The 23054-nt window shown below is 41.7% G+C and overlaps 1 protein-coding gene across 6 annotated transcripts in view; it reads left to right on the forward strand.

The window, feature by feature from the left end:
- COL14A1 (collagen type XIV alpha 1 chain) overlaps positions 1 to 23054 on the forward strand; it is a 210713-nt gene that overhangs the window by 181501 nt on the left and 6158 nt on the right. For all 6 annotated transcript variants that reach the window (XM_042973272.1, XM_042973271.1, XM_042973275.1 and 3 more), the window contains 3 exons: positions 2807 to 2842; positions 3869 to 3935; positions 7503 to 7691. In XM_042973272.1, the coding sequence (XP_042829206.1) occupies positions 2807 to 2842; positions 3869 to 3935; positions 7503 to 7691 (292 nt within the window). The remainder of the gene's footprint in view (positions 1 to 2806; positions 2843 to 3868; positions 3936 to 7502; positions 7692 to 23054) is intronic.

Raw genomic sequence — 23054 nt, forward strand, 5'->3', positions numbered from 1 at the left:
CCCAGCTTGTATTTTTCATAAATCCTGTTCCTTGAGCTACCTCATTCCAAATAATGACGACATTGTGAGATGCTAGCACGTTAGCCTTGTAAGGAACCCCAGAGACCATTTAATTTACTGGCCTGATACTACAAAGAAAGAAGCTCAGAGAGTTTAAGTGGCTTACAGATCCCATGTCTCATCTATTTTTTTCCGAAAATACTAGTATGAAAAATTTCAAACAATCACAAAGTGGTAAGAATTTAGAGTGAGCACCCATGTACCCAGAACTAATGTTCATTATGTGTATGAGTGTGTGTATGTTTTTAAATAAAGTTCTCTTGGGCTTTGTTTTTTTTTTAATATTTTTTACATGTTTATTTTTGAGAGAGAGAGACAGACAGAATGTGAGCAGGGGAGGGACAGAGAGAAGGAGGCACAGAATCCAAAGCAGGCTTCAGGCTCTGAGCTGTCGCACAGAACTCAACGCGGGGCTCAAACTCAAGCTATGAGATGATGACCTCAACCGAAGTCGGCCGCTCAACCGACAGAGCCACCCGGGTGCCCCATCTTGGGCTTTGTTGATTGTAGTCTTGAAAAATTATCATATGGTACACTAAAGGGTAAATTTATTTTTATGGTTGAAGTCACTTAATATTTTTCTTCTCACTTTATTAACATAACAAAAGGAAACTCAAGGTCAGAGGAAGCAGACAAAAGTCCTAGATTTATAATAAATGTTTCAGTTTAATATTGGACTTAGTTGAATGTTTGAGCAACTCTTTTATGCAGGAAACAGGCTAGGTGGTTTTAGAAATATAAATAGGGGCGCCTGGGTGGCTCGATCGGTTGAACATCTGACTCTTGATTTCGGCTCAGGTCATGGTCTCGCGGTTTGTGGGATCGAACCCCCTGTCGGGCTCCACACTGATGGTACACAGAGCCTGCTTCTGATTCTCTCTTTTCCTCTCTGTCTGCTCCTCCCCAGTTCATGCTCTCTCTCTCAAAATAAAAACTTAAAAAAAAGAAATATAAAGTAATGTAAGTTATGGTTTCCAGTTTGGGAGATCCTACCATCTACAGAGAGACAAGAAATCCATAAGCTGATTTGCAGTTAAGTAAATAGGACAAGAAAACATGCAGTGTCAAATAACTGATATTAGAATATTCCTACCGTTGATACTTCACTCATAAGATTTATGTTTCTAAATACTTTAATATTTTTCTTACATTTCAAATGTTTTCATGCACTGGGTAGGTCAGGTCTGTGAGAATGAGAAAGTGTAATTTTGAGGAGTAGCAGGGAGGCTGGAGGTAGATAACAAAAGACTGAACTGAAGAACCAACTTTGTCTCATGGGTGTCTAAGAACCAATGAGTGATTCTGAATAGAGGAGGAGCTGCCATCATCCAGTGGTCTCTGAGCTTTGTGAGTTGTATGCTGGTGGTATCTGAGGAAGGACTAGTGGTTATGTGGGGGAGGGTTTGGTAGGGGGGTCTTTAGTTAGGGAAGTCAGTTAGAAGGAAGTTGCAAATGGCCTGGTGTGAGATTGTGACATGGTAAGGGTAGCACTTGGGTCGTGGAATAGAAGGAATGGCTATGAGAAATTGCAATGCAAAAGTGTGTGTGTGTGTGTGTTGAATAGACATTGCGAGATGCAAGGGAGAGAGGAGAAAAGACAACCAGTGGTGGGCTCCAGCTGCTTGCAGCTGCTCAGGAGAGTAGGTTACGCGCTTCTCTTCCCATCTCATTTCCGTCTTGAGTGGCAGCACATTTTGTAGCTTGAAATCAACCACAGTAGATGGATTTACACCTCCAAAAATGGCTAACATTACAATTCAGGGCATCTTATTTTTCCAGAAAGTCAATATCCCTGCACGCCATGGGGTGAACCACAATTTGGAAGGTGACTGTTGATCAAGTAGAGATTCTGGAGAAGATACTTGGGTAGGACCTGTTGAGATTATTGTAACAACTCCAACAGTCTGACCATGTGGGTACATTCCATCTGTAAATGCCATTTACTATCCTTTTGGTAGAGACTACAAAAATATTGTTCAGTGAATTCTACTACGTTGTTTTAGGGTCGAAACGACAGGTGGAATACTCTGAAGACACATGTTTTGCTTATTAGTGTCAATTCATTACAGATACCTTGCAAACTCCCTTATCTTTTCAGTAAAAATGTGTGCCGTAATAATAGTTTCTTATGGGTCAAAGAGTAGCTAAGCCACGAAACAAAATAATAATTTAACTGAGAATTCATGTTAATATGAGTGCCCGTTATCAGGGAGAACTGTGGGGAAGGAATTGTGTGCTGTGACGCCAGACGGAAAGCGGAGTCGGGTTATGGGGTTTCACAAATGTCATCTCTTACCCTGAACTCTTACGGTGGAAGATCTTTTACTTCCTTCTTTTAAAAATGGAAACAATTTAGCTATTCAGCAGAGGTTTGTAAGATAAATCAGGAAGCATCGGTAGAGTACAATCCGTGGGCGGGAGGTGTTTAGTGTGAAAAGATGTGAGCGATCTATTCAGTGAAACTACATGACAAAACAGCATTGCCCCATGATCCCAATTTTGTGTTAAAAAAAAAAAATGCTCTCTCTACCTATTCAAAGGCTGGGGGAGCAAAATATTTCAAAGAGCTACTTCTGTTTGCTGGGTTTACAGGTCGCTGTTTGTTTATTCCTGTAGTGTACCTGTTTGTGCTGCACAATCACTAGAGCTAAGAAAAACATCTTAACAAAATAAGAAAAGATGCATCCTCATTATGCCCAGCTGAATGCAGTGTGATAAGTAACTTGACGATTTACGTTTTTTACAGGGTATCCCTGGAGCAAAGGGGGAACGAGGAGAAAGAGTAAGTACCCTCCGGCTCTGTTTATCACGCACAGCTGGCTGCACATCTTTCATCACCAAAGCCTGATAAAGGATGACCATTTATACTGTCATGATTATTCATTGCTCTTATTTCATTCCCTCTCTCCTCGCTCTCCTCAACTCATTGGACTGTGAGCACATTGTCAGGTGGAAAAACACCCGGTGGGCTAGAAGTCAGGAGAGCAGGTTTCTAGTTGTGTATCTGCTGCCATTCAGCCAAATGACCTCAGGCCCATTTCTTTAAGGATCAGAGAGAGAGGATCAAACTCCTCTGAACTCCAGAGTGAATTTGAGGACAGACTTATACAATGGATGTAAAAAGGCATCAGAGAAACAAAAGCCCTGTACATTTGCCAAGTAGTAGAAATGGGGCTTGTGTCTTGCCTGATGGGCCAATGTTAACAGCCAATGGCAGACATACATCAACGAACTGGCTGTGTCCTGTAAGTCAGTTTGTTTTAGGGACCTTCTCTCCCTTTTGAGAAATTGTGCAGCTGCTGATAGAATTGTGCTGTTGCCTGATAGAACTGGGCTGGGTAGTAGAAACAGCAACGGCTTTGGGCTCATCCAGTCAGTTACCTTTGTGAAACTTTGGGCAACGTGTTTAACTCTGTTCATCTATAAAATGGGTTTAATGTCTTTCCTTTGAGTTGTTATTGATAGTAAATAAGCCACTGCCTGAAAAAGTGCTATATTTTATAAGTTCTAAATAACTATAAAGGAGGCATTAAATACATATGGGTTTGTTTCAAAACTTAAATTTTTTAGAATCTGGGAACAGAAATACGTACTTGGGCCTTTACATTTAATATAGACTCCCAGGAACCTGACACCATGAGTGTCAAATTGCATGACCTTCTCTGCACATGGTGGTCAATCCTGTCTGTCACGGGAGCCACAGGGACCAGGTGGGAACAGCTAATGAAGCCAGGTCTGCATCCTGGAAGTATCGCCATGCAGCTGGGCTTGGGCCTGAGAGTCAGGAAGATGCTTCTTTTTCATCTAGGGCGATCTGCAGTCTCAGGCCATGGTCCGAGCAGTGGCGCGTCAGGTGTGCGAGCAGCTGATCCAAAGTAAGTGCGTGACACGGGGCACCTGGGTGGCTCAGTCGGTTAAGTGGCCGACTTCAGCTCGGGTCATGATCTCGTGGTCCATGAGTTCGAACCCTGCGTCAGGCTCTGTGCTGACCGCTCAGAGCCTGGAGCCTATTTCAGATTCTGTGTCTCCCTCTCTCTGACCCTCCCCTGTTCATGCTCTGTCTCTCTCTCTCTCTCAAAAATAAATAAACATTAAAAAAAATTAAAATAAAAAAAGTAAGTGCGTGACAGTTTCAGATATTGTACTCTGTGGTTCGTCCAGATGGGAATCTGCCCCTCCCAAGAGTTAGTGGCTCAAGAGAACACCTCCAAAGCTTTGTCTTGGTGCAGATGGGTAAGCTTTACAGATGGCCATAACTAACCCATTACAGAGGTCATTACAGATCACCCTTGAGTTCTGTGTCGATGTCACAGATACCTAATTCCTCTGTGGCATCTGTCCAAGAGCTCTCCTTTTGCCCATAGAGATCTAACTTGACTGCCCCGATCAGATCTTTTGTTCTTTCTTCATCTTCAAGTGGATAGATTTTTTTTCCTCAAGTACTCAGCACTTGAAATCTGCCAGACGAAGGAATCCGAAGCTGCTTTCAAAGAGATGATTCATGGTGTTGATTTCTATCAACTCACTAGATTTAAATCAATACCTCCTTTTTGTCCTTTTCTTTGGACTGGCCTAAGGCCCTTCACTTTATTCTGTAACATTTATGTAAATACAATATAATAATGCCCCTACATGCACACAGGGGCGGCCTTCACGTGACATTTTTGGCATGACACTGGTGCTCATGCCAAAAATTACACTGGAACATGCTTTATATGACACCCAACTTTCCCACAGCACAGTGTTCCAATTACTGATTCGTGTTCATTCACTTGTATATCTACCCATTTTGTGTTTCTCCCAGGCCCTCTGACGTTTTGTCTCAATAATCTAACCAGAGGGTTACTAGTGTGGGCCCTTCCTTTTGCCAATGATTTGTTCGATTCCAGGAAGATCTAAGGCCTTGTAGAGACGAAATATTCAAACCCAGCCATCTCTGGCTTAGCTCTAGCTGTCAAGCCCCCTACTCTGGTAGCACACGCCCCTCCCATGAGCTGAGTGGCTGCCTCAGCTCTGAAAGGTTACAATTTTTTTGACCCAAGGACGTCTAGGAGTCTCATAAGCATCCAGGTAGGCCTTTTGGCTGGTAGCAGATATCCCAAATTCCATCTGTAGTAGAGAAACCCAGACCTCATCTTTGGGAAGGCATGGAGTTACTGTCCACACCATCTTGGGAGCGTTTTCATTAAGACATAAATCATGCAGACCATGTACAAAGCTACAGTCTTCAGGCATAGGAGTAATGCTTCCTATATTTTAACTTTATTTCATTTTATACATTGCCCAAACTAAATGTGTGTGTGAGAGAGTTTACCAGTTTTATTTTTTTTTATTTAAATGTATTTATTCTGAGAGAGAGAGGGAGAGGGAGAGACAGAGAGTGTGTGTGTGGAAGGGGCAGAGAGGGAGGGAGAGAAAGGGAATCCCAAGCAGGCTCTGCACTGTCAGCACAGAGCCCGATGTGGGACTCGAACTCACAAACCGTGAGATCATGACCTGAGTGGAGATCAAGAGTCAGATGCTTAACCGACTGAGCCACCCAGACGCCCTGAGAATTTACTAGTTTTAAACGAAACTATTAAAGTTTAATGCCAAAATAAGATCATTAAAAACATAGTAAATTATAAAAGCTAAATGGAACATTAAGTGGAATATGTCCAAAGCTAACCTGTACCTTGGATTATCTTGTAGGTTTCTCATTTCAAGTAAATGAAAGTAAATGAGCAGGTAATTATTTTAAGGAAGCCTAAGGGTTAAATCCAAATAGGACTCACTGACCACAAAATGTGGAAGATTTCACAATAGTTGTTGTCATATTCCACGGTAGAATAAAAATCTTTTAAAAGTATATGATTATTTAAGACGTGCCCTACAAGCTCAGAGTTCAAAATGGAGTTTTTTCCCTCAGGAAATCTCAGATTCTTGTGAATGACTTGGAGGAAATGAAAGCCAGCAGGGAGTTATACAAGAAAGCTGAAATGAGCCTGTAGAATAGGGAGGCCCTGCCTGTGAGTGCCATTGTGAGAGAAGAAATAGAAAAGATTGCATGCAACTTTATGAGCAAGCCCCGACCTGCCCAGAGGCTGTTTCTGGCACCTCGGCCATCTTCCCACATCCCGACTCAGGTCCTTCCCACGTGCCACCTCAGGTTCCTCTGGGCTCCTTACTTCATGGCTTAGGTTTCTGCTCAGAACTTCATTCATCAGTTAGCTTCTAAGTATAATAAAACCATGAGTTATCTGGTTTTTGGTCCAGAGCTGATCAGAAGAATGACTCGAGGAAAGGTTATGTGGGGAACTGTGTGAGGTCAAAGTGATGACAGGTAGAGAAAGTGATGAAGGATGGCCCCTTGTCAAAAGAGAAAGGTGGAAAAGCACACGCCTACAGGTGGCCCCTGAGTCACCAGGAAGCCAATCCTAGTTGCGGTCATGGTCCTATGCTTAGGAATGCATTGAATATATTCTAGAAATAATCCCTCTAAAAATGGTTACTATTCTTTATTTAGATTTGAATGTTTGAAAAGGGTGAGATTTTCATCTAGGAAATTCACTTATGTGGGAAATCTTACCTTCTGATGTTACCGGAAAACTGAATGAAGCATTATGGTAGCAAGCTCTTTATCAATCTATACTTCTGATTATTAAGATACATTCTTCCAGGGGCGCCCAACTCTTGATTTTGGCTCAGGTCATGATCTCGCGGTTCATGGGTTCGAGCCCCACATGGGCCTGGGCGCTGACAGGACGGAGCCTGCTTAGGATTCTCTCTCTCTCCCTCTCTCCCTGCCTCTCTCTCATTCACGCTCACTCACTTGCTCTCAAAATAAATAAATAAACTTAAAAATAAATAAAATAAAATACATTCTTCCAGCCATAACTGAGTTAAGGGATTATAGGAGAGAGCGCCAGATTCTCTTTCTTTTTTTTAATAAAGCTCGTGGGAGTTTCTGCAGCTGGGACCCAAGTAAAGGTTCCTGCAAAAAGGCTTGGCGACGAAGAGACGAATTGAAACAGAACACTTGTCTGGGGATTTGTGAGCAAGAGGGTGGAGCAGTCTTTGTGGGTTTGGAAAAAAGGCAAATAAATTGGTGGGGTTGTTGCTAGAGAAAAGGGGCAGCTGGGTGAGGGTTTGGGGGTCAGATAAATGTAGGGGGCGAAGATCGAATTTATGACTTCTGCCCATTGATGTTTACTGGGATGCTGATGTGAGCTGTAGGATTCCAAACTATTGAGATGTGTCTTGAATACAGTCCAGCTGTTCATATCATCCAGAGTAAAATGTAATAATTTTTAACTTGGAAAGCAACATATTTCAGAGGGGTGTGCTTTTCCTCTTGTGGTTATCTGACAGAATTGTTTGGAACCTTGACAAATAAAACCGCTTGTCTCCCCTTTCTGTGTGTGACAGTTCATTGAATGTTGTCTTTGCCCTTTGTGTCTCAGGTCACATGGCCAGGTACACAGCCATCCTCAACCAGATTCCCAGCCACTCCTCATCAGTGCGGACCATCCAGGGGCCTCCCGGGGAGCCTGGCAGACCAGGCTCACCCGGAGCCCCTGGTGAACAAGGGCCCCCCGGGACCCCAGGTTTCCCAGGAAATGCAGGTGTGCCGGGGACCCCAGGAGAACGAGGTAAGCTGGGGCGCCTCTCTCGTTGGAACACCACTGAGGTGTGTACAGTGAAGCAGAGTGGAACAGTGGTGCTCATGCAATGACGAAGTCCAAAATAATGAATGTAAATTCATTTCACCCCATCTATTCTCTAGCTTCTTATTTATCCATCTCCAAGATTGAGAAATTGAGTAATCTACAAAGCATTTCGTCAAAAGCCATGTCTGCTCGTATGAAAAAGGAGGATCAGGACCCTCAACTCACCTCTAAGAGGCTTTTGAGCTAATGAGAGGAAGGTATCCCCTCTTAGATGGAGGAATTAAGAACAGGTGCCCCTTCCAGGTAGAAGAATTAGAAAATGGTGCCCTCCCCTGATGTAGCATCACACATATGTCATGCTAAGCCAAGAGCTCACTTCGTAGGTCTGGTGCCTTTTTTGTGCAGTGCCCATACTGGGCAACAGTTGGTGGCAGCCCTCAAGTGAGTCATGAGTCATATCGACCTATGATTTATGTATGTCTATGTAGACCATGCCAACTATAAACTTTGGATGAAAATATTGTTTGTGGTTCCTCTTTCTATAATATAAGGCAGCATTTTATTTAATAGTTTCACAGGCCAATGTTTTGTCTTTCCTACTGAAGTTTCTTGAAAATAGAAATCCTACTTAGCCTTTTCTGTTATCCTCTACAGGTTTTAGCAGTGTCATGTAATACAATAATAAGACTGGCTGAATTTCACCCAACTCTATAATTGGCCAAGGTCTCCCACTCCAGAAGCAGATTAAAGAGATGTGGGAAGTTGGGGTTCCATATTAACCACAAAGAAAGCAATGGGGAGAAAGACAACCGATACAAGTATTTTCTAAGACACAATTTTATAGAATGTGGGTCTGGGGAAGAGCTAAGTATTATCTGTTTGCCCTGTGAATCCTACTACTTTTGTGAGATGGATAGGATATATTCCTTTTGTAACATCGGAGTTGTAAAATGCGGATGACAAAGGGGATACTTTATGTTCATTCTTGAACCGTGCCAACAGGCCACGTGCGTTCTGCCTCTGCGCTTTCGTACACATTGCCCCCCGCTTTGGAAATGTCCTTTTCTTTGCCTGTCTTGTGCGTGTCTTACTCTTAGCTCAGGGCCCAACTGCCCTTCTGTTTCAGGAATGAGGTTGTTGTCGATCGCCCCAGACCACAAACGGCTTCACCCCCTGAACACCTGCCGCACCAACTGTCTCTCCCACCCATTTGAGCACTCATCAGGGGTGGGTGAACAGCTAGACTGCCAAGACAGGGTCAGGTCTGAATTGTGTTGCACACTCAGTAGCTGTTGCTCTAATGGGAACCCAGCTCTGGTTTTCCTTTCTGAAGGTTTTTCCTGGGCCAGGGCACTAAATCAGCACATGTAGAGAGGGGCATAATTCCCTCACAGCACACGGAAGATCTGGCAGCTAGGAAGGTGGCCACCTCTGTCAGCCGGGCACCCTCTAACGGTGTCGGTGATGGATCACCTGTGACTCAGGGGGCACAGGGCCAGCGCCTGAGTCACTCTCAGCAAGTCACAAGTTGTGTTTGTTCTTTTTGGAAGTCCTGTTCTTGTTCTTGCCAGACTGAGTCTCTCCTGCCCTGCAAGAGGACGCGAATGCTTAGACTGGAGGAAAATCATCCAGGAATTCTCAGTGACCCAGACAAACTTCGAAATAAGAATTTCCATGATGTAATTTTCCTACCTACCTATAGCTGTACAGGTATTCCTAAAAAGTGTAGAAGACAAAGCAAAATCCTGTCCTGCATTTCACAAATACGTGGAGGATGACAGTAGGACAAGAAAGTGAGAAATGCCCTTTGCACATGAGGGAAAGTGATTTTGGCTTATTACCAATTGAGGGGAATGGTTTGGGGCTTAAGGTTAGGGTTTATTGACCAACGCCTAAGGACTTTTTATTCCTAGCAGGGTATTTCAGTCCTGTTGCGCTTGGGATTTGTTGCTGCAAGGAAGAGAGTGATTTTTTTTTTTTTTTATCTTGTGGTCCAAATGCCCAGAAAGTATTGAGAGAGACAAGTATCTACCTTTCCACTAAATCAAAACAATAGAATTTTAAAACTGAAGATACTTCAGCCATCGTTTCTCCTAACACTCTCATTTTGTGTAAAAGAAAGCATATGAAGATATTGAAGCCCAAAGAGTCTTGAAATCAGCCAACATCAGGACTAGAGAGAAAACCCAGACATCATGGAATTTCTTTGTTGTTGTTATTGTTCCTTGCTATATAAAATATGATTATCATGGTACTCCCTATAATATAATTTTAAAAGGACACTATGTTATAGTAAGTAAAAATAAGTATTGTTACTCAGGAGTGTATTTAGCCAAATACTGAGCTACAAAAAGGCAAGGCAAAAAGCACGATGCAATATGTACGTGCATGTGTATGCATGCACACATGTGTAACTGAGGCAAGAAGAAATACTACTGACCCTTACTATCATTTGTTCTCTTCTAGTATTAAAAGGCCAAGGGGCAACCTTGGATTTTATGTCCTCTTCGAAATACACTGTTCTAGTAGAAACGTGTACTTTGATTAATCCAATCATTATCATTGAACTAGCCAGAGAGTATGCATTTTGGAAAACAGAAAAGAAGTGACGCTCTCCCCATATTTGCAGTGTAGACATTGTTCATGACTTTCCTGATCATCTAACAGAAGCCTATGTTTTGCCTCCATTTGAATAGCTACCTCCCTCTCATTAACCCTTTGTCTCCTTTAACTTAAAGTATTTTTCATGAGTTTGTGTGGAGCAGTCTTTTTAGCTACTTTCTCACATGGATCGCAATATATACGGAATCATTAGAATTTAAGGATTCATTCGAAGGATTCCTGCAGCTCCCATTGTTCATCTAAAGCTTGACTCCAACTCAGGCTTGTCTAATTATTAGCACCCAGAAGTGAAGAGGTCCCATTTCCATAGCATAAGCAAAATGTCATGTAGCCCAATTTCTCACCCGCTTTTCTCTTGTCACTGATACTACATGGCTCATTGGCAGCAAAGAAAAGCTATCCCTCCATGGGCTACGGTTTTGTGGCTTCTCCCCATTAAACACTGTGTTGTCTTCAGGTAAATGGCTCTGTACCCTGGCTTCCAAAGTTCACCAGAGCTCTACAGTTCCCCATTTGTCCCCAGAACTGAAAAAACAGCGTCCTGACTTTTCTGACGTGAACTCACTCTCCAATCACAGCGTTGCTTCTAACTAGACCCCTAGATCATCTCTCCAGTGCTAGTTCTGATCTTCGTGTACCATTCCCAGAGGATGCACCTGTTACTTCCTCATTCCATTTAGTTAAATAATGTTCATATTCCACGTTGGTGTCTCGAACCATATATTAACCCAAGTCAAAAATAAGTTTGTTGGTCTGTAGTTGGCAAAATTAAATTTCTTTATTTGAAAAGAACTGGGAGCGTTTTCTGATTTCAGTCTTTAGGCTTCAGTTTGTGTCATTACCCAGAAAGTATTGGATCACAAGAATCTTCCAACTGAAGATTTTCATGTTCAGATTGTACACCCGTAAAGCCGGAATTTAATCTGGTTTATTTTGTACAATAAATCAGTAAACATGTATTGAATGCAGGGTTCACATAAGGCTTTTGGCTTGACAATGTGTGAGATAATACTATTATTTACGGCTTTCACTTATTAGGCACTAAACGTATCTGCCAATGTTGTGCTTATACTATATACACAGTCTCTCAGTTGGATAAAATAGAAGACATGGTTTGGGTAAGGAAGGAACGCGGAACATTAGTGGATGCGCCAGTTAGGAGAGTAGATAGATGCTAAGTGAGTTACGTAGAGAGTACATGCTGTCAGAGTTTAGAGGAAGACATCACGCAGCCTTTGAAAAGAAAAGGTGCCAGCACTGATTAAGCAACTACTGTTGTGGAGCGACTGTTAGCTGCTTCGCACCTTATTAGTGCTCGTAAAAGTCTTACGAGGTCAGTATTAGCTCCATTTTTAAGTGGGGAAACAGAGGCTTAGCTAGTTTGTCAGTTGTCCGAGGTCACACCGCTGGACGGGGGGTGGGGGGAGACTAGAATTCGAGTGCACATCCGCATGGTTCCAGATTATCTGTGCTTGCTCCTTTCCACCCTCTTGCCACCTTTGAGTTCATTGTGTAGCGGGGGAATCACGTGGGAGAGGCCAGAACCGTGCAGCGTCTGGTGGACCCCTGTTTCCTGATGGCTTCTAATCACCACAGTTCACAGCTCAGTTCACAAAAACCAGTCAACTGCCAGACTGACCAGAAGGCAGAAGCGGGTCATGGTTGTACTATTTGCAAGCTCTTTGCACACTCCGTTCTGTATTTGGAGAGCCTTGGGACACCCGTGACCCAGCAAGTGACCAGCTTGGAGGTGAAGCCAGGTGATTTATAGGATAAATATGAATGTGAATAAATTATTTTCCATGATTATACATTTTTCTAGGAGGAGTTTTTCTAGGATTTTAACATGCTCCCAGGCTATATGAGAATCCAAATAGGGAAAATGCCTGAAGGAAAACTGGCCATGGGTCTGGCAATAGAATTATACTTCTATTATAACTTCTCACCCTAGGGGACATAGAGGAGAAACCTGGAGCAAGGCAATTCAGTCTTGTTTCACTTGTGACATTTTAGGTGAGACACCGATTTCACTTCACTATTTGTGATGCTGCTTTAGCCAGAAACAGGTGATGAGATGTGGTTTGGGGCATCAATCATATATATGTCAGGATCTGAGCTTTGCCACTTGCTACCCGTGTAAGCTTGGCTGCTTAGTCGTACAACTTGATTGTTTTGGGATCTTTATTCATTCATCTAACCAGCATTTACTGAGCATCTACACCACATCAGGCATGGTGCTGGGTGTTAATGACATAGTGGTTAACCGGGCTTATATTTCCTACCTTTCATGTACCTAGCATGGAGACAGATATTAAAGAGACTAATAAAAAAATACATGAATGGTTTCATTGCGTTACCATCATTGTAAGTGCCATGAAAAAATACATGATGCTATGCAACCTAGAAGAGGGGACTCTGACTTACTTTGTCAAGTCAGGGATGTTTTAGCTGAGACCTGAAAGTTTAGCAGTTTGGCATATCAAGAAGAGAGTCAGAGGAGAGCATTCTAGGCAGAGACAGCAATAACGTGTATAAAGGTCCTGAGGTGGAAAAAGGCTTGAAACCTTTAAAGCCATGATTCTCAACACCAGTAAACATATTGTCTCTTTTTCTTTTTTTAAATTTTTTTAATGTTTTATTTATTTTTGACACAGAGAGAGACAGAGCATGAGCAGGGGAGGGGCAGAGAGAGAGCAAGACAGAATCTGAAGCAGGCTCCAGGCTCTGAGCTGTCAGCACAGAGCCCGACATGGGGCTTGAACTCATGAACCGTGAGATCATGACCTGAGCCGAAGTTGGACTTCAGACATTTTTTTTTTTTTTTAAAAACGAGAGTGCCATCTAGTGTAATAGAAGTAAAAAAAAAAATAATGTATAGTTAAATCATTTATTCTAATAGGCAAATTCTCAGCATGACTACACTGGAAACATAATGAAGAAGTCAAATGTATTTATATTAAAGAACTACTGGGAATACAACAGCTTTAAATTCAGGCTGATGTAGCTGACCTTTATCAATAACATGTCTTTCTGGGGCGCCTGGATGGCTCAGTCAGTTAAGCATCTGGCTTTGGCTCAGGTCATGATTTCATGGTTTGTGACCTCAAGCCCCACTTCAGGTAAAAACACTAGCCCTGCCATCTCTCTCTCTCTGTCTCTCTGTCTCTCTGTCTCTGTCTCTGTCTCTCTCTCTCTTTCTCCCTCTTTCTCTCTTTCCCCCCCAACCCCTGCCCTCGTGGGAGTCTCTCTCTCTCTCTCTCCCCCTCTCTCTCTGCCCCTCGCTCACTTGCGTGCCCCCCCCTCAAAAAAATTGCCTTTCTGTATTGGTCTCTGTTGTGTTCACAGTGAAGATCGTTTGATAGTAAATACATCATTGGCACTATGCAAATAAATGTAAATTATATTCTATTTTTTTTAAGTTTTCCATTATATTTTGTTTTCCAATGTGGGCAGAGAAGCCTTATACTACCCACTATCTCCTCCTACCCATCGACAGTGTCAATGTCTTTATCCATGTTAGTGCCTGGCAAAAGCTGAGTGGAAATGACTGGGAGGTATCATTCCAAAGATTTTCCCCACTGGAACTCGTTAGTTTCTTTAAGTGTCATTAGCACTTTGTACCTACTCTGTGGGATCAAATATTTTGGGTGCAATCTTACTATTGAGGCTCAAAAAAATAACAGTGTTGGGATGTCACCTTTAATCACAACAAAATTGCATGTCTTTGTGTAGAGCCTGATGCCAGGGCAATTCTCCCCTTTGTTTGTTACCCAGGTTAATTTTTTATAGTCCTTTGAGGATAAAATCCCTGAATGACTTTTGAAGTTGGAAAATTATCCCCCTCAAACGTTCCCTGCCACAGGAGACCGAATTTCTAAGGATTGAATGTAAAGAAAGACAAGATTTAAGGATCAGTTTTGATGCGTCCTGAGGTTCTGTGGTTAATTTGAAAAAGATGGACTTTGTTCCAGAAAATGAGAAAGGGGGAATGTGAAAAGAAGATGCAACCCAACCGAGTTCCCCTGAGCAAACACAGGTAGGAAAGGAGTCCGCCACTCTCCAGTTGCTGAAAGTCCATGATAGCGCCGCTCAGGGACATAGAAATGGCAGTCAGAGCAGAGAAATGTTTGCGGACACACAAAAGCTAAATCCGAGTCCCTAATGCTCATGCCCATTTCCTGTGAATCAACAAGCCTGAGAAACCTGGAGAGAAAACTGGGTCCCAGGTTGGTTCAAAGCTGGGAGAGAGAAGTAGGGTCCTTGTGTTCAATATTTCTGTGGGTGAGAAGAGCTGTTGGCACTGAAGATACATCTGACTGAAAACTTTCGCCACAAATTCAGAATAAAAGTGTAGCAGTTGTGAGACAGGAGTGCCTCAGTGGTAAGTGTCCGTAGAACTTCCTAATGTCCCTTTTCTCCTGGTTTATTCCTAGAAAAACGATCTTTATGGGACAGGTCAACTTGATTAAAGATAGAGGGTTGGCAGGGCTCTGGTAATAATTTTCTGGCTGATACTTAAATATTTACAGGTCTTCTCTGTGATGTTGTATTATATTTGATATTCAGTTGCATGAGGCATAGCCTTTTCATTGCTGTTCAAAATCTGCTGAAATGCATGTTTCTTTTCTCATCTCCTGCTTCCCCATTCCCTGCCTCTCATCTCCTGAGAGGTAAACTCTGGATAAATAAAGGTAGTTTTCTCTTTCCTCACCCCATAATTATCTGATAAAGTCCAATGTGAATGTCCTTTGGAACAAGACTCTCTTCTCTGAAGGGTTGGTGGATTGTTTTTTCCTAACGTATGGTAACTTTAGCGCATTGGAAAGGAATGCTCTTTTTTTTCTTGTATCATCTTTTATTTTGTAAGGGTTTTTTTCCCCTATTACAAAGTGACTCTGTACATTCAACATGACTGCAAAGAGAAACTCTATGTGTTAGTCATCTATTACTATATAATAAGCTACTGTAGAATTTAGCAGCTTAAAACAATGAAACATATATGCTCATGGTTTTTATGGGTGAGGGATTCGAGAAGGGTCTAGCTGTGTGCTTCTGAGGGTCTTTCACGAGCTTGAGTCAAGATGTCAGCAAGGCTGTGGTCTGTTTTGTCTTTTTTTTTTTTTTTTTTTTTTTTGACGTGAAAGCTATTATAATTGTTTCTGTGGCTTAAAATATTTTGAAACCCTTAATTGGAGGGTCTGTATAGTAGATCTTATCAGATTCTTGCATTGGATTTCAGTCTCTGTCTGGGGTAATGGGTATCATGTTAGAAATATCACTCTGATATTAGAAGGTTAATGCCATCTCAGTTAAGATGTCTTTATATGGTCCCGGTTTATATTTTCTGCTTCACTTCAAGTATGTACTTTTCCCTTTGGCCAAACTGAACTGCTCAGTGCTCTCAGTATTGGTCAGCTCTTGCTGCATAACAAACCACAAAAATCTCAGTAGGATACAACAATAAATATTTTTTTCACCACATATCTGTGGGAAACAGGGGCAGTTCTGCTCTGCTGGGGCCATGGCTGGAGGAGCTAATAGTTTCCTAGAGGATGTAATCCTTATGGCAGTGGCAGAAACAAAACAGGGCAACCCATCCACTTAATCATATTTCAAACCAGCCTCTGTTCCCGACATCGCCACCAACGCCCCATTGGTCAAAGCAGGTCACATGACCGAGCCCAACTCCAAGAAATCAGGAAATACATGGGCCTGAAGTAAGAGAATGCGGGGCGTATAAGTCTTTTGCAGAGTAATAAGGAGTCGAGACCGCTAATTCGGCTTACCACATTCTTCATACGTGTCTTTTCCCTTCCTACAGCCCTCAGTGCTAATCCCTGTTGTGCCCTGTTCTTGTACCATGTCATGGATTTTTTCACCTGCTCTTCTCACTCCCCAGAACCCTCTTTTTTCCTCTGTCTCATTCATACTCAAACTTCAGAACTCATCCTAAGACTCACGTCTGCCAGACCACTCATTCCTCCCCATGGTTTATTTGTTTGGCCAGTGTATTGGTTGTTGCTACCCTGCTCGATTCCAGCTGAGCCCGACTGAGTAAGATCTCCCTGGTTTGTGCTCCCCAAGCACATGTCTCCACCACAGAAGTTTCTCATTAAACCGTAATCGGCGATGTACTTGTTTGTCTTCCCACTGGACTGCGAGTTCCTTGAATGGGGCTGTGCCTTTCATCTTTACATGCCACCCTGTAAGAAGCCTGAACAAATATTTGATAAATGAATAGACACCTACCTCATTAGACTATGAGATGTATCATTTAGCACCCAGGTAGAATATACTTTCTTGAATTGTCTTTTAATGATATCACTTCTGTTAATCCTGTCTCACCAGTAAGGCCACATGGTCCCCAAAGACCAAACTTGATGTCTATTTTCCTTTTATTTTTCATCGTACCTGAAGTACAATAGTCATTTCATGAATCATAAGTGATTTATGGTGTTGATTACTACTTGGCTAGCTTTTTTTGGCTGCCATTTGTCCTTCACCCTAAAGTCATGATAAAAACAGAAGTCCATGTGGCTATAGTACATCAATCCTAAGACATCCTGTTAATAGCCAGTTACTGCCAACTTGACAATGTCAGCATTTTCTTCAAGTCATTATCGTGTAAATTCAGCCAGAAAAACAGGGTGAGATTTTTAAATAGGAGGTTTGGTTTTACTGGATAGGAAATACATATAAAATAGCAAATACATTGGACATTTCAGTGCCCAAATTTTGGTGTGTCTAATTTAGATGTCTGTAGTCAAAAGATCAAGGGACCTCCTGCTTATAATGCCTGTGTGTATATGTGTGTGTGTGTGTGTGTGTGTGTGTGTGCGCGCGCTTTATGTGTATCTATCCTTTGAGAGACAGAGACACAGAGAGAGAGGCAGAGATATTTCTTTTATTTTTTCATTTTTTGTAATTTTTATTTATTTTTGAGAGGGAGATAGAGTACGAGTAGGGGAGGAAGAGAGGGAGAGGGAGACACAGAATCCAAAGCAGGCTCCAGGCCTTGAGCTGTCAGACAGAGCCCAATATGAAGGCTCAAACTCACGAACAGTGAGATCATGACCTGAGCCGAAGTCAGATGCTTAACTGCCTAAGCCACCCAGGGGCCCCAGAGGTATTTTCTTTTAAATGTAGGAATGTACTTTGCCATTTTCTAAATTTCTGGCCTTGTACACAAACAAGTAAAATGGAAATAAAACATATGCTTACTTAGATGATAAAATTAAAGCTGTTTATATTAGCTATGATAAACCATTTTCTGTGGATTTTTTAACATGGCTTTTAAAACAATAAATACATTACAACCAATAAATATACCAAAACATATTTGTATAGCTGGGCAAAACATATATAGAAATGATATATTCATTAACTCTTTTCATTTTGATTGGTTCTAGATTTAATTAGATAGGAGATGTATTTATCTTAATAGTGGACTCTTCATGCTTATTATGAAGGGCTGTTGGTCATAACACATTTTGTTTTGCACTCTGCAGACTCTGGCCTTATCCCAATGCCTGACAGAGCTTTCTTCTTTTCCAAGAGCAGAGAGCATCACAGCACTTTTCATTTCTGCAAGGAATAAAAACTAGACCAGACACTAATTTAAATATCATCAACTGGTTGAATATTCATACCGAACCCAGAAAGTTCATTTTTGAACCCATAGAAATTGGCTTATTTTTCTTTGAATTATTTATCATTTTCCAAACAGTCCATGCTAGAAATAACATAATAGCATTTATGGGGGATCAGTCAAAACTTTGGAGCTGAAACTGATAGATGGGTATTTGGTCTGATAGTCTTATTATAGATCATCGTATCGGTTTGCAAAACTATGGGGACAAAAATCCAGGATTTCTGGTGCCCGATTTAATCCCTGTTTGTTTTTACCATGCACCTGCAGGTGTGAACAGTTAACCTGCACATGACAACATGGGGTTGGTATGCACTGATGAGGGGTGCTCCTCATCTTCTTTCCTGTCTTTTCCCTTTTCCCTTTACAACCTCCATCCTACCCCTTTCCCCTCCCCCCTCCCTGCTGCACTCCCTTCCCCTCTCTCACTGCCCAGATGTCAGTGTGTCTAATTTAGACATGTGTGATCAGAAGACGAAAGGACCTCCTGACAATGTTACCATGCCTCTAACTGATAGGAAAGCCTAAAGTGCAAATATCTCATTGTCTTGATCTTGATCTGGTAGTGGTTCCTTTGGCCACTGAGTTGCCCTACTTAATGATTCAACATGTTTTCCTCTGGCTTTTCTGTGGGATTATCTTAGTGTAGAGTTGGGCTCTGCAGGATTTTCCAGTCCAACCTGAACGAATTTTATTGCTTTGTAGCGCCCCATGGGGGCAGACCCAGGTTTTATGAGGCCCGGGGTTTAAATGATAGGGGGTTCCTCTTTCAGAAAGAGTATGAAGTTACAAAAAATTAGGTAGATGGTATTGAAGGATTTTTTTTTTTTTTTGCAATGGAATAGCTATCCATTGGGCCATATCCAAACTCCTTAGCATGTCATGACCTGGCCTAGACTGCCTGCTTACTCTACCAGTCCCCAACCTGCAGCTGTAAAAGTCATAGGAAACCACTTGGAGTTGCCCTTGCACACCTGCCTTTCAAGACTTAACTTCAAGGGTCAGCTCTATCGGAAAGCTTCCTGTGATTTCCCACAGATGCCTCAGTTCTGTATTTTCATATGTTGTCGTAGCTATTCTCACACCATGTGTTATAGTTGTCCGTTTGTCTGTTTCCCTGCTATGTGGTGACCTGCTACAGACAGGAAGGTGCCTTCTACTCTGAATACTCAGAGCCTGATATTGGGATGGACCAGGTGGTTTGCTTTCAGTCTGCTCTTCCCCTTCCGTTAGCTATGCCTCACTGTCTTTCCAGGCTCCCTTGTCCTCTGCTCCTGAGAAGGTTCAGCCAGTAGGAAGCATTGAGGAGGATTAGAGAATTTGAAGAGGGGAGAAGCCAGGATATTTCTCCCCTCACCCCAATCCCTGCCTCCCCTGGAATTCCTGTTGTGGTGATGACTTTTACGTGGCTCTTGTTTCCACTGGAAGTCTTTCCCTCTGGTTCTAGATCCTATAAGAAGGCTCTAGGCTCTGGGCTCCAGTCACACCATTTCTTCCCATTGTCCCTGTGCTCCTAAAGGTGAGAGTGACTTCCTGTTGTTACTACTTTATCAATTGCCTCATCATCTTTCATTGGCTGCTCAGTCCTTCCATCACCCATGTAAACAAGTCCCTGCATTAAATTCTCTCTGCCTGAACCATCTGGAGGGCTTTATCTTTCCCTAAGTCCTGAATTATATAGTCATAGTAGATGGGCAGTTGTTGTATATAAAAAAAAAATACAATAAGGAGCAACTCTTAGCAATTATTTGCAGAGTTTGTTTACATTTGAAAACAATCACGTATTTTCCAATCTTGGCCCCCTTAGCTGAGACCTTAGCCAAAATATGGAGTCCCACATGCTGGTACTAATCCCACAGGCCAAAAATGTAGCAATAGCAGACTCTGGAAAAGTGCACAAAATACTTAGTGAATTAAGTCCAATTATTCTGCCATCTTGTAGCTAGGTGCCTCTCCAGTGCCTTGCACTTGCATCTAGGAGGCATTCAAACATATTTTGAATGGAAAACAGACTGTGCTTGCCATTCATTGTCAGCATTTCCTAGGCAACAGACAATATAATAACATAACTGAAGCTTTGTCTCCCAGTTTCTGTGACTTTTTGGTACAGTTACAATGAAAGCATTGCCCAGGCTTTGCATATGTGCCCGGGCATAAATCCTGGGAGTTGCTCAAAATGTCTGGGATCAAGAGAATAACTGTGCTCCCTGGAATAGCATGAGACTCTAGCGTGGAGTGCTCGGTATGGTTGGGGGGTGGGGGGGGGTGTGCAGAGAAATGAGTAAAATCTCTCTACTCAGAGACCAACGGGCCAAAGAAAATAGGAAGTAGACAACCAAGGGCCCAATCCTGGACATGCAGTCAGTGTGAGCAGGATAAATCCTCCAAATAGCAATGCTGAATCTCGCTCAGAGCAGAGGGCAAGTATGCAAACTAAGGGAAATAAGCTGAGGAAATGTGATAACCACAGGGTTGATTTCTGAGCATGGGACCAGAGAAACCGTGCACACTGACTCAGCAGGCAGTTCCGGAAGCCTCACCTGCACTGAACAGGGCAAAAATGCAGCCTGCCTTTTGGGATGAAAAGGCAGGGAGGGCAGTGGTTCAGTGTATAGGCTTCAGCGCCAACCTGCTTGGCTTGAAATCTTGGCTCAGGAACTTATTAGGGCAGGTATCACAGCCTTCTCTTGCATTAATAGTAGTGCCCGCCCTCTTGGTTCTTGTAAAGACTGAATGAGTTTATACATGTCAAGCATCTAGCATTCAAAAATCTACCAAAGTAATTTATAGGCCTAGTTGATAAACTGACTAGCCACATTTTTTGGTTTGTCAAAGTCTGCCCTTGAACTTAGGATTTCATTCATTCATCCATTTGTTTGACACATATTTCTTGAGTGCCTTAATATGTGACTGGAACTAGGAATATAATGAAAAACTAAAACAAACGGGTCTCTGTCTTAGTAGACCTGTAAATATATATATATATATATATATATATATATATATATATATATAATAAACATAAAATATAAAAAATAATAAATATAATATATAAAATATAAATAAATATAAAATATTAAAAAAGTATAATAAATACATGTATATTGCAGGGTCAGTGTTAGGTTAGTGGTAAAAGAGAATCCGGTAACCCTGAAATGGTTTCTAATGAGACTCTTAAAAAAGAATGAATACGACAAAGGTCCGTCTCTACTGGGGGATGTTGCTAATGCATGTGTAGGGGCAGTAGATACATGGGAAATCTCTGTACTTTGTACTCAATATTGCTGTGAGCCTAAAACCAACCTAAAAAAATAAATGTTTTAAAATATTTTTAAAAGAACAAATGAATGAATGAATGAATGAATGAATGAATAATAATCATCTCTCTGATTCTCCTAAATATTTTTGGTAACTCAAAAGAAAACTAAAGATATTTTAATCTTACCTAAATCATATTTTTGGTAAGCTGTGCTCAGTTTTTAGAAATGACAGAAACTTAAACTTATTGTAATCTATTATATTCATCTCTTTAGAAGCACCGGCAGTTGATATTGTCAAACAAAGAACTTGTTACAAAAAGCTGTGTCCCCGGAAGCCAGGCATGTGAAAGTAAAAAGCAAAGCTCCAGCGTAAAGCATTTTGTTTGTTGATCCTTCAGAGGTCATGCTTGCTTATAAGAGTCAGCTACAAGTTGGTGTAGACATTGTCATTCAGTTAGTCTTCTAGTATTTATGGGCCACCTACTCTGTGTGAGGTTCTGCTTGGATCTGACACTAACAATAAATACGACACGATCCCTGCAGTCAGTAGGCTCCTGGGCTCAGGCTAGATGAACAGGAGAACAAGCAATGCAGTGAGGTAGGTGCCAGAGGCGGCGTGGACAATATGGAAGCAGAGAATTTATTTCTTCATGCATTCGTGCACTCAGTCAGTATGTAAGTTCCATACAATGTGGAAGGTGCTCTAGCGGTGTCAGGGATATAGCCATGAATCAGATAGGCAATCCTTGGTGTCTGGAATCCATTGTGCATCTGCTCATTATGGTTGCAGAGAAACCTTGAGTTGGGTCTTAAAGAACGAGAAGTATTTATGAAGACGGCCAGTGTGAAAAGGGTATTCCAGAAGGAGGGGCTATACTGTGCACTCAGGAGTCCCAATGCCCTTTGAGGAAAGGATGATGGCACATGACTCTGGTGACTACATCTCAACACCAAGTGGCTTCACATTCAGTCCTCATAAAGAAGGACAGGCTGACATTTGATTTCTTTCCTTTTAATCAATCATACATGGCTTATAAGGCTTATCAAAAGTATATGTGGATCTATTTTTTAGAGATCTGAGGTCTCTAAGCTTAGTCTTTAATTTCAGTCCTCATCTTAGGTACTTAATTATTGATTTTTAACATGAGTTTTTCATTCCAAGAAAAAGATTTACAACCAAATTCAGTTGTCATGGACATGAATATTCCTTCAGTCTCAGAACCATAAGTGAATACATGGACGAATATTAATATATTAGCCTACATGTAGTTGGAACATATCTTTACTTCAAGGATAATAAAATCTAAAATTCTCTGTTCATATAATTATATCCTTAGAATTTTTTCAAGGCATTTTGAGGGGCTGGAATACTTTTGTGAGACTCTTCCTCTCTTACCTTGATTTGCAGTACAGATAATATCAAATGCCATTTGTTTTTCCTTACGTAACTAGAAAATTAAAACAACTAGGCTTTCTACTGCCCAATCTTTCCCACCTTTCACTTTTCTTAATGAAGAAGCAAAGGATAAACCAAGAAACTCTTATCAGAGAGTACTTTCCTGGATGTGCTGTTCAGCCTCAACTGCATTTCCCACTTTGGAGAATCATTGAGAAGCCATGTTGTTAATGTTGATCCTTGAGTACCGTAAGGTCATGGGAGGCCTCTGAGTCACCACACACTTAATCATGAGCAGCCTGCCATTAGTCATCTGTGTATGTGTTCTAATTCTTGAAAAATTAGTGGTTCCCTGTGGGGAAAGTGACTCTCATTCAAACAGAAGAAGAGGCAGTTTCTGCTCAATTCCCAGATGCATG

Source organism: Panthera tigris, chromosome F2 (genome assembly GCF_018350195.1).
Source record: "Panthera tigris isolate Pti1 chromosome F2, P.tigris_Pti1_mat1.1, whole genome shotgun sequence".
Lineage (NCBI taxonomy): Eukaryota > Metazoa > Chordata > Mammalia > Carnivora > Felidae > Panthera > Panthera tigris.